This window comes from Aptenodytes patagonicus, chromosome W, assembly GCF_965638725.1.
Source record: "Aptenodytes patagonicus chromosome W, bAptPat1.pri.cur, whole genome shotgun sequence".
Taxonomy (NCBI): Eukaryota; Metazoa; Chordata; class Aves; order Sphenisciformes; family Spheniscidae; genus Aptenodytes; species Aptenodytes patagonicus.
Window position 1 is genome coordinate 41,154,351 of NC_134981.1, and position 12,824 is coordinate 41,167,174.

Sequence of the window (12,824 nt, forward strand, 5' to 3'; positions counted from 1 at the left end):
AAATCTGCTCCAACATGGATTCTCCATGGGCCACAGTTCCTGCCAGGAGAACCTGATCCTGCATGGGCTCTCCACAGGCCGCAGTTCCTTCAGGAAATATCCACCTGCTCTGGTGTGGTCCTCTCCATGCGCTGCAGGGATATATCTGCTCCACTGTGGTCTCTTCATGGTCTGCAGGGGAATATCTTCTCGGCTGCCCGGAGCACCTCCTCCCCCTCTTTCTTCACTGATCTTGGTATTTGCAGTGTTGTTTCTCACACTTTTTTTTCCTCACTACTCTCATACTGCCATGTGGTGTTTTACCCTTTCTTACGTGTTTTCACAGAGGCGCCACCAGCTTCGCTGATTGGCTCAGCTTTGGCCTGCAGTGGGTCTGTTGCCAAGCTGGCTGGAACCGGTTGTGTCTGGCACAGGGCAGCCCCTTGCCTCTTCTCACAGAGACCACCCCCTGCAGCCCCCCCACTACCAAAACCTTGCCATGTAAATCCAACACACCCCACCATCTGTCACGGACTTATACAAAAGGTTTTGAAAGAGGGCAACGCCCCAGATCACTTACAGTACATTGATGACATCATAGTATGGGGAAACACCACCCAAGAGGTGTATAGCAAAGGCAAACAGATCACTGAAATTTTACTAAATGCAGGATTTGCGATCAAGAGGAATAAGGACCTGCACCAAGAAATACATTTTCTGGGTGTCAAATGGCAAGATGGGTGCCATCTCATTCCTATTGACATGATTGACAAGATTGTGGCAATGGCACCACCAACCAATAAAAAGGAAACACAAATGTTTCTTGGAATGGTAGTATTTTGGCAAATGCACATCCGCAGATACAGTCAGCTTGTGAACCCACTGTACCAAGTCACCAGAAAAGAGAACTCATTTGAGTGGGGAACCGAGCAACAACAAGCCTTTGACCAGGTAAAACAAGAAGCAGCACATGCGGTTGCCCTGGGGCCCATCAGAACCAGTCCAAATGTCCAAAACGTACTATACACATCAGCAGGGGACAAAAAAAGCCAGTGGAGTTTATGGCAGAAAGCACTAGGAGAGACCAGAGGAAGACCCCTTGGATTCTGGAGCCGAGCCTACCAAGCTGCTGACGAAAACTTATATCCCGACGGAAAAAGAAATATTAGCCGCCTATGAGGGAACGTGGGCAGCATCTGAAGCGGTGGGGACAGAATCACAACTGCTGCTGGCACCTTGGCTACCAGTATTTCACTGGATGCTGAAAGGAGAAATGCCCTCGACTCATCATGTGGCAAGTGCTACTTGGAGTAAATGGACAGCCCCGATTACCCAGTGGGCTCAGAGATGTCCGGGCCTGATAGAAGAGCTGATGGAATGGCCTGAAAAATCGTGATTTTGGGGTCTCAGCCAGGGTATTACCACATGCTCAAGAAGCCTCAGGATATGACAAGCTATCTGAAGAAGAGCGCCAGCTGTTCACTGACAGCTCTTGACGAATTATTGGCAATCAGAGAAGATAGAAACCTGCCATTTGGAATCCTGTCCAATGGGTGATAAAAACGGATGAAGGTGAAGGACAATTGAGTCAGTTCGCTGAAGTCCAAGCCGTAAGAATGGCCATCGATGTACTTTAGCCTTGATACCCCTACCTACTCCTAATTAAGCACAAGCAGTTTGCATACCAGAGCGACGACACAACCCAGTTGGTGCTCACACCATACTTCTGCCCTTGAAGAGTTTTCATCACACCTCTGGTTCCCATCGGAGGCCTTAGCTAGTTTTGAAGCCTAATATTCCAGTGGGACCTCTTGCTCACAGCCTGTCAGAACAGTAGCTGGAGACAAGGTTCCGATCGTGACAGGCCACGATTGGATGGGAAACATGATTGTTTGGGCTGTCACCCCCTTTAGGGAAAGGGAAAACACGGTTGGGGGGGTAGTGTTTGCACATGGACTGGGACATACAGCATGAGTAATATTACAAAACAGAGAAATTAAATGTGTACCTACACACACACTGGCTGTAATTAACCCCCTGTGAACCTCATTATACACAGGAAGATGAACCTTATTTTGGTATGGACAGCAGTCTGGACTTTGACCTTAACAGTGGCACAAACAACCACCCCCCAGTGCTGGTTGCAAGCTACCTCGCCACCGTGGAATGCGAGGGAATCATATGAAATGAACCGTAACAAAAAAAAAAAAAAAATTTGGAGGATTCACGGTATGGTAGGAAATTGAAGGGGAATGTGATACTGTATAATAATCCCTAATGATAATACAACCCAGTTAACTCAGAATAGCAGCCAGAGCAGAGCAGGTAAAAATGAAGCCTGGTATGTAGGCTATATTAGTGAACATAAAGGACTTCTCACCAGTATGATGACTAGACTTAATTGGACCACCAACTTCACAAGTATTTATAAATGTACCCAAAAGAATCTAAGATTAGAATTTAAATATGAGACCCTATCTAATGGAAGAAACACAAACCAACACTAGTGAATTAACCTCAATATTATCTTGGCAAAGAACATGGTGAACCCCACAATTTGTAACACCACCCTCCAATATGTTTACCGTAGGCAAGTGGCAAACTTTACTTGGAGTAATCCAATAAGAGAAAGAGTACCACATCAAGTGGGACTGGAATGTAAGTTGACACAGTACCACCTGTGTGCCTTTTATTATAAGGATTCAACATGCCATGTTCCCTGAACAAGGCATCCACAGAAGAACTAAAAGAGACATATCAGGAATGCTAGGACTTGGAGGAGTTGCCCTAAACACCATGGATATCCAAGCCCTCCAAGCCCAGCTGCAACTGGTTGGACAACTAACCTCTCAGCGCCTTGAGGGGCTAGCTAAAGCTGCTATCCGATTAGAAATGGCTCACCTCCAATTGCACTGAATAGAAAGACAGACCTGGGAAGTCATGAAAAACGTATCTATTTCTACTGGTGTTCAGAATGACTCTTTGGGCACTACCTGCCAAAGTATGCAACTGGCCACTTTACTAATAATGAACAAGTATGGTTAATCTGCGAAGGAAAACATTGGGATAGCGGAGCCCGTATGTTACATCTTCCTAATACTTCAATAGGAGAAGTACTTAGCTGTGAGCTGCACACCTAAGATGCGAGGGCACTTCTAAGAATTAGGTGGAAAAAACAACCTGCGTGGGCTACATACGTCCAAGGAGTGGAATTACCAGTCATAATGGCTGGTCAGTTATGGACGCATAGCTTGACATCTCCATGGCTATGAATAGATAGTGAACAAAACAAAATTGTCCCTGTAGACATTTGAGATAGGGTTCTATGCATTAATAATCACTCTTTCACAGAGGCAATAAATTGCCGAACTCCTTCACGTGGATACAATTATTGCATAGTAATTAATGCATGCGTTTAGTCTGTCCTGACCTAAACCACGACACTGCCTCTCTCTCTCAGCCTCTCTTTCTCTGCCCCTCCTTTTGCCCTCTCTCTGTCCTCCCCTTCTCTCTCCCCACCTCTCTGCCTTCCCTCTCTCTCTCTGTCCCCAATGTTAGGGGTTTCTGAATCCGACAGCCTGAGAGAAGCGAGGCTGCCGCAGCTCCATGTCCCCAGGTCCAACCAGTAGCAAGGCTAAGCATGTATTCCCAGTAGGCACACAAACAAACAGAGGTATACAATACAAATAAACATACACACTGTGGTGGGTTGACCTTGGCTGGCTGCCAGACCCCCACCCAGCTGCTCTCTCACTCCCTCTCTTCAGCAGGACAAGGGGAGAAAATAAGATGGAAAAGCTCATGGGTCGAGATAAGGACAGGGAGATCACTCACCAATTACCATGACGGGCAAAACAGACTCGACTTGAGGAAAAATAATTTAATTTGTTGCTAATTAAAAATAGAGTAGGATGGTGAGAAACAAAGTCAAAACTAAAAACACCTTCCCCCCCCACCCCACCCCTTCTTCCCAGACTCAACTTCACTCCTTTGTTCCTGACTCTTCTATCTCCTGTCCCCACAAGCGGTGCAGGGGGTGGTGGTGAACGGGGGGTTGCAGTCAGTTCATAACAGTTCGTCTCTGCCGCTCCTTCCTCACACTTTTCCCTTGCTCCAGCGTGGATCCTTTCCACGGGGTACAGTCCTTCAGGAACAGACTGCTCCATCATGGGTTCCCCACGGGCCGGTCGTCTTGCTCTGGCATTCTTTTCCCAGCATTTGCCACCCTTAAATATGTTTTTGCAGAGGTGCTGTAAAGTCATCTGAGTGGTTCAGTATTGGTGCGCAGTCAGTCCATTTTGTCTGTTGTTGAGCCAGCTGGAACTGGCTATGACCAGCACAGGGCAGTCCATGACCTCCTCCTACACAGGTCATCCCTGCAGCCTGCCCCTGCTACCAAAACCTTGCCAATTATGCCCAATGCATCTCTCCAACCCTTCCCCTATACGCTAACCCCTCCAATCCCAACCCTCACCCCAACCCCAAATCCTCCAAGCCCACCCTTACCCTACCCACCAACCCCTCCAAGCCCAACCCTTTTCTTATCCATCAACCCCTCCAAGCCCAACTCCTAGCCTAACCTCCAAGTCCTTTAACCCCCAAACATACCCCAACCGCCAACCCATCTGTCCTGGTTTCGGCAGGGACAGAGTTAATTTCCTTCCTAGTAGCGGGTACAATGCTGTGTTTTGGATTTAGGATGAGAACAAAGTTGATGACGCACCGATGTTTTAGTTGTTGCTAGGTAATGCTTACACCAGCCAAGGACTTTTCAGCTTCCCATGCTCTACCGACTGAGAAGGCTGCAGGTGCACAAGAAGCTGGGAGGGGGCACAGCCAAACTGGCCAAAGGGACATTCCATACCATGTGACGACATGCGCAGTACATAAACTGGGGAAAGCTGGCCGGGGGGGGCCGCTGCTCGGGGACTGGCTGGGCATCGGTCGGCGGGTGGCGAGCAATTGTACTGTGCATCACTTGCTTTGTGTATTATTATTATTATCATATTATTATTATCATCATTTTATTTCAATTATTAAACTGTTTTTACCTCAACCCACGAGTTTTTCTCACTTGTGCTTTTCCAATTCTCTCCCCCATCCCACCGGGGGGGCGGGGAGTGAGCGAGCGGCTGCGTGGTGCTCAGTTGCCGACTGAGGTTAAACCACGACACCATCCAAGCCCAAAACTTCCACTAATAGCCAACCCCAACTCTTCCTCTACCCACCAACCTCTTCCAAGCCCTGACACATCCCCTAACTGCCAACCCCTCTGGCTCCAACCCTCCCCCTACCCATGAAGGACTTCAAAGCCCAACCCATCCACACTCATCAAGCCCTCCAAGCCCAACTCTTACCCTGCCAGCAAACCCCTCCAAGCCCAACCCTAACTCTGCCTGCCAACCCTTCCAAACCCAAACCCTCAAAGCCCAACCCTTACCCTGCCAGCAAACCCCTCCAAGCCCAACCCTAACTCTGCCTGCCAACCCTTCCAAACCCAAACCCTCAAAGCCCAACCCTTACCCTGTCTACCCATCCCTCCAATCCCAACCCCTACCCTATCCACCAGGCCTTCCAAGCTCAACCCATATCCAGATGGTTAAGCCCTCAAAGACCTAGCCTTAAACCTAGCTGCTCACCCCTCTAAGCCCAACCCCTCCAGGCACATCCCTTAACCCTAAGTACCAAGCACTCTAAGCCCAAACCTTACCCTATCCACCAACCCCCTCTCAGCCCAACCTCTAGCCTAAACCCCAACTCCTCTAACTGCCAACATCTCTAACCACCAACCCTTGTAAGCCCAAGGCCTAGCCAACCCGCAAACCCCTCCAACCCCAACTTTTACCCTTCCTGCCAAGTCCTCCAAGCCTAACCCGTACCCCTAGCCTAAAACCCAACCCCTCTAAACACAAGGCCTAGTCTAACCACCAAACTTGCTAACACCAACACTCTACCCTAACCGCACCCCTCTAACCAAAACCCTTACCCTAACTGCCGACCCCTCTGAGCCCAACCCTCAGCCTGACCCCCCAACTCCTTAAACTCCAACACTTTACCCAACCCAAATGCCAGCCCCTCTTACCCTGACCCTTCCCCTAACCACCAAATCTTCCAAGCCCAATGCTTCCAAGCCCCGCTGCCAACCCCTCCAAGCTCAACCCTTACCCTGCCCACCAGTCCCTTCAAGCCTAACCCTTACCCTGTCCACCAACCCCTCAGTGCTCAACCCTTACCCTGCCTGTCAACCTGTCAAAGCCCAACACTTTCCCTAACCCCAAATCCCCCAAGCCCAACCCTTACCCTTCCCACCAACCCCTGCCCGCCAAACCCTCCAAGCCCAAACCCAAATAGCCCAACCCTTACCCTAACCCCAAATCCCCCAAGCCCAACCCTTACCCTTCCCACCAACCCCTGCCCGCCAAACCCTCCAAGCCCAAACCCAAATAGCCCAACCCTTACCCTAACCCCAAATCCCCCAAGCCCAACCCTTACCCTTCCCACCAACCCCTCCAAGCCCATCCCTCCCAAGCCCATTAACCATTCCACACCCAACCCCTCAAAGCAAGCCAAACCTCTCCAAGACCATCCCCTCCAAGTCCAATCCGTACTCTACCCAATCCCTCCAGCTCCAACCCTTCTCCTACCCACCCACCCCTCCAAGCCCAATCCTTTCCCTGCTCACCAACCCCAACTCATAACCTACCAGCAACCCCTCTAAGACCAATCCTTACCCTACCCACCAACTCTTCCAAGCCCAACCCATACCCTACCTGACAACCACTCCAAGACCAACCCTTACCCTGCACACCAACTCCTCCAAGCCAAAACCCTACCCTACCAGCCCACCCCTCTCATGCCCAACCCTTATCCTCCCCGCCAGCCCTTGCCCACTCCAACACAATCTTGCAGTCAAATTCTCTTGAGCGCCTACAATGCCTTTTGCAGTAAATTCTTGTCACACTCCGACCCAAGCTCTGGGCTTCCCCACACACACCAGCCAAAACCCACTTCTACTGCTAAGCTCTCATCTGAACTGTGTGCTTCTTAAGGGCACGCAGCCATTGCCCACACCAACATAAGTCCTCAGAGCCAACTTCTCTTTCCTGCATATGCCTTGCTTTCCACAGCCCATTCCGTTGCACTCTGACTGCAGTCGAGCACCTTGCTTCCCCTTGCTTGACAGCTGAAACTCGTGTCTACCACTAAGCGCTCATCTCAACTACTCACTTAAAAAGGACACACAGCCACTGCCCACACCAACACAAGTGCTCACAGACATTTTCTCTTTCCTGCCTACAACTGCCTTCTGCAGCTAATTCTTGTTGCACTCTGACTGAAGTTCTGGGCACTCTCCTTGCTCACCAGCCAAAAACCATCTTTACCAACATGCTGTTCTCTTGATTGTGCAAGGACCTGCAGACACTGCCCATGCCAACACAATATTCACAGCCAAATTCTCCTACCTGCCCACACTTCCCCTCTACAGCCCATTCTTGTCACAGTTCAAAGCTCTTGTCTTGTAGCCAAAACTCTTGTCTTGTAACACAAGAATGGGCTGCAAACAGCAAGTGTAGTTGACAAGAGAACTTGGCTGTGAGCACTTGTGTTGGTGTGGGCAGTTAGCTGCATGTCTTTGTAAGGGTATGTGGAAGGAGAGTGTCTGCTCCTTTAAGGGTATCTGGTCAAAGGAGACATAAACAAGAACATACAGAGACAAACCTGACTGACCCACGTACTACAAGTACGTTGGACAGAAAAGGAAGATTAAGGAAAATGTACCCCTTTGTACATCTTTGTCCACTACATATACTTGTAGCCTTGTTAGCACCAAAAGTATCAAAACTAGTTCTAGCTCATACCACTGACATGGGGATGGATGCAATTAGTCCAGTTTTATATGAATAAGGTCAGGCTCAGACTTAAAAAAAAAAAACAACCAACTTAATTCATTTTAAAGAACTTATGGGAGAAGTTTTCAAACACCTTTTTCATCTGAGCAGAGCTGCACATGCCTGACAGAGAAAATCATCTTGGGCCTGGAAGCCATTTTGAGGCCAAAGAACCAGAAAGCGTTTAAAAAGTTCAAGAATGAGATCTCTCTTTCAGAGTGTCGTCTGAGAGGTTTTTGTCCCTTTGGGAAGTTAAAAAAACCCAAAACACCCACACAATCTTTTGGCTCCTCAGTGTCCCAGGTTGGAGGCTGGATTTTTAATAAGGTATTATTTAAACTCTGTTTTTTAAAAAAGAGAAGTAATTCTCATAAGGACATACAAATGCTGCATCTTTCTTTATCTTTCTGATATTCAGTATGCTAATGATTCATGGCATAGCACACTAAGGCCATGGTTATACCTTCCTACTCATTTCTGCTGCCAGCATTAATGCAAGCAAGTTGAATCAGGAAATGGCTTCAACTTAAAATTAGACTTTACCCCACTTTATTCCAGATCAACTCCCCGATCTGGCTTGCTGTGTGGCTACATGAGCATTAATGCTTGCACAAGAAGTGCAAGCAGCTGGGACCACTGCTTTCAGAAGAAGGCCAGATTTATGCCGGATTGATGTGACTACACAAGCATAGCCTCGTGAAAAGGGACAGTATTTCAAGTGTTTGATTCGGTATTATGAACACGTTACAGAAATGTTGGGAGGGGGTCAAAAGAGATTATTTTGTTAGTGGTTTAACAACAATTTATTCCTTAACATTTCTTATTTACACTAAACCAGGAAAAGATGGGAGCTCCCTACTTTGCATCAAGTTCAAACACAGAATTGTGAGTGGCAAAATGGCCTCTGGGAAAACAGAAGTTACTACAACCCTTTCAAACTGGGGGGTGGGGGTGGGGGTGGTGCGCACAGGGAAAGGTAAAAGCACTATAAACTGACGCAATCTATTATTAAAGAAATCGGACTATCCCATAAGAAAATACCTTCCAATCCAGATTCTAACAAGTTAGTTAAATATATTGTTACCTTTCTCTTCCTTCCTCTTCTAACAACTTTAGGAATGCATATATCAATTGTTTTCATCACATCCTATGAAGATAAGAAAAAATAAGGTGTCTTAGCAAACTTAAGATATAGTTTAATTGATCAAGAATTTCTCAGGGAAATCACATAACTGAAGCTTCTGATATGCGACTTTTAGGCAAAAAATTTCATCACATCAAGACACTTTCTGTTAGTAAATATCATTACATTAAAGTTTGCTCTCTGATGATATCTCTAATTCCCATTAGCTTCAATGAGCGGTATAAATATATCTGAATACATATGAAACTTTACATTTTAAACCACTCCCGAGACAGTCACAGTGCTAGCAACTGTAGCTTCTAAGTATTTGAAGATACAGTTGCAAGTCAAAGTACACAGTATTAAAGCTAACTTCTTTAGGTTAAAAAGAGTAACATTCCACGTACTTTGCTACTGAGTTTTTCAAACGGGACATCATCTTCTTTGACAGCATCCATCTCCTTGTCTTCTGTAGGTAAATTATTATCCTGTTTACTTGATGACTAAAAATGGAAAAAATTAACATGGAGTTAGTTCATTTATAGAAAAACAGAAGTGAAAAAGAGGAACTCAACTATCAGACTGCTTTGCACTTTTGGTTTAAATAGTTTATGGCTATATATGCACATTGCTTCTTTAGATAGACATCAATACCCCCAAATCAAACATGTTCATTTTCGTATGTGTACCTCTTGCTCTCTACATTTCTTTCATATTTACAGACAGTTGTCAGAACGGGTCAAAAATATTGCAACGTACCATGACAGAACTAAAAAAAAAAAAAAATAGTTATACCAGCACTTATTTTATTCCATTTTATGTTCGTGGTAACATCATTACATTTCTCCATATCCGTACTTCTAAATGTTCATACCAATACTAAAAAATTCATCTGGACAACTGCTTATCTATGTATATGTCCTGGTTTCGGCTGGGATAGAGTTAATTTTCTTCCTAGTAGCTGGTATAGTGCTGTGTTTTGGATTTAGGATGAGAATAATGTTGATAGCACACTGATGTTTTAGCTGTTGCTAAGTAGTGCTTTGGATAAGAGTCATGGATCAGAACAAGCAAACAATATGAATGTAAAGGTGTGCAAACAATATGAATGTAAAGGTGTGCAAACAATATGAATGTAAAGGTGTACAAACAAAATGCAGTAGACTACAAACAAGGCATTTAATGGTTTATGAGCTAAAATTCGGTAACACCGATCATCAGTAACTGGATTTTGACAATGCTGTGCTTTAAAAACAACAAAACAAAAAACCTTTAGAAGAGCTGGTTTTTAGAGATATATATTTAGAATATTTAGGGGGAAGGGAGAGACAGAAGAGAGGGAGAGAAAAGCGGGTAGGCAAAGAGAGTTATCAAGACCAAAAAAGTGTGTGTGGGGGGGGGGAACAGAGACGGTGGGGAGAGAGATAGGTGGGGTAGCACAGAGAGGGAGGGGGGGCTAAGACCAAGACAGAGGGAGACTGAGTGTGTGATTGCGACCGGGAGGGGGGGTGTCCAAGTCGGGGGGGGGGGTGTGCAAAAGAGAAAAGGGGGGGGGCTGAATCACGCACACACATAGAGACTGAGAGAGTGATCAAGAGAAATAGAGATGCCGAGCCCAAGACAGAGAGAGACCAGGGGCAGGGGGGAGAGGGAGAGTGAGGGGGGTACCAAGGCGGTGAGTGAGAGAGGGTGAGAGAGGGTGAGAGAGCTTGCGAAAGGGAGACCAAGAAAGTCAGATGCGTGCAAACGTGAAAGAGTCAGAGAGAGGGAGAGAGTCGGGGGGAGGGGGAGGAAGAGAGTCAGGGAGAGAGAGTCTGAGACCGGGAGAAGGAAAGGGAGAAGGAGAATGAATTAATGAGAGACAGAGAGACAGGGAGACGGAGATGAAGAGAGAGGAGAGAGAGAAAGAGACTGAGATGGGGAGGGGGGCACCGAGACAGACCAGGCGACACTGAGAGGGAGAGTGTGAGAGAGACCAAGAGCATGTGAGAGAGACCGAGAAAATGGGGGGGGGGGATCCTGAGGCTGAGAATGAGAGAGAGAAATTGAGAGGGCCGGGGAGAGCGACCCCAAGAGAGCGAGATGGGGAGAGATCAAGTGAGCGAGGGAGAGGCCGAACAAGGGAGAGGCGCTGAGGGAGGCTCTGAGAGAGAGACCAAGAGAGAGACTGAGCGGTGGGGTAGACCGAGAGACACTGAGAGAGATGTACCGATAGAGAGAAAGGCAGAGAGACAGAGAGATCGAGAGAGTGAAACCAAGATACACGGATAGAAAGAGGCAGAGAGACCAAGAGAGAGTATGGGAGAGAGACTGCGGGGGGAGAGACACCGACCGAGATCGAGAGTGTGAGCGAGACTGAGAAAGAGATATGGGAAGAAAGAAAGTGAGTGAGAGGGAGTCTGAGAGAGGGGCCGAGAGAGATGGGCCGAGAGATCGAGGCAGGGTGGAGAGCCCAAGTGGGGTGGGGAGAGTGAGAGCAAGTGTGGGGAGAGGGAAAGGGAGCATGCGGTGGAGGGGGGAGACAAGGGGAGATGGAGGGAGACGGGGGGGGGGAGAGATGGCAAGAGACGGACGGACGGGAGACGGGGAGGGGGAGAGAGGGAGGAGAGAGATACAAGGTAGGGAGAGAGACAAGGTGAGAGAGAAGGTGCGATAGACAAGGGGGGGAGACAAGGTGGGAAGGGAGAGGGACGAGGTGGAGGGAGGGAGAGAGAGACAAGGTGGGAGGGAGGCACACAGACAACGAGAGGCGCGCACACGCAACGTGAGATACAGAGACACGCAGACAATGTGAAAGAGAGCATGCGAGCTTGAGAGGCACACACAACGTGAGAGAGAATGTGAGAAAACGTGAGAGGCAACGTGAGACGAGAGACAGACAGACACACAATGAGGCAGGCACAAGAGACGCACAAGAGAGAGAGACAGATACATGAGAGAGAGAGACACAACGAGAGAGACACATGAGACATACACGACTCGAGAGAGAGAGAATGAGAGGCGACAAGCACATGAGGCCAACACGAGACAGGCACAATGAGACGGGGGGACACACAAATAGAGAGACAGAACATGAGATGAGAGACACGAGAGACAGACACAAGCACAACTAGAGAGTGCGACAGAATGAGACACACGAGAGAAACAGACATAAGAGAGATGAGAGAGACACGCGAGACACACACAATGAGACAGACACACATACAAGCAACAAGAGAGGCAGAACAAGATGCGGAAGAGGCACGCAGCAAGAGACGGACCCCGAGAGTGAAATGGAGACCGGCACGATGAGAGAGTGACACACAACTAGCGAGAGAGAGACAAGAAGAGAGACACCGGACAAGAGCCAAGAGAGACACAATGAGACAAACATGAGGCAGGCACATAACACAAGAGAGAGAGATGAGAGACGAGGCGCAAGAGACAGACACGAGAGAGATGATGAGAGAGAGAAAGCAAGAGACACAAGACAGACATGGGACACAACAGGAGAGCGACGGGAGGGAGAGAGATGAGAGACAGACCCACGACTAGAGAGAGAGAGACAGGAGCCAACGGGACAGGCACGAGAGAGCGCGGCGAGAGAGAGAGAGACAATGAGACAGACGCATCAAAAGCCAGACAGACGAGACTGAAAGAACTAGAGAGAGACAGAACAGGAGACATGAGACAGAGACAGACACACAATGAGACAGACACACACATGAGATACACAGACACGAGAGAGAGACAATGAGAGAGACAGGCACAGACACCACAAGACAGAGACAGACACGAGAGAGAGACAGACAGGCACGAGAGACAGGCACAGACACACAACTAGAGAGAGAGAG

The 12,824-nt window shown here is 47.9% G+C and overlaps 1 protein-coding gene across 1 annotated transcript in view; it reads right to left on the reverse strand.

Moving 5' to 3' along the window:
- The window catches only part of LOC143171905 (lens epithelium-derived growth factor-like), a 59,003-nt gene that overhangs the window by 13,098 nt on the left and 33,081 nt on the right, over positions 1 to 12,824 (reverse strand). The window contains 2 exon segments of the mRNA XM_076361082.1: positions 8,953 to 9,015; positions 9,399 to 9,494. Of these exon segments, the coding sequence (XP_076217197.1) occupies positions 8,953 to 9,015; positions 9,399 to 9,494 (159 nt within the window).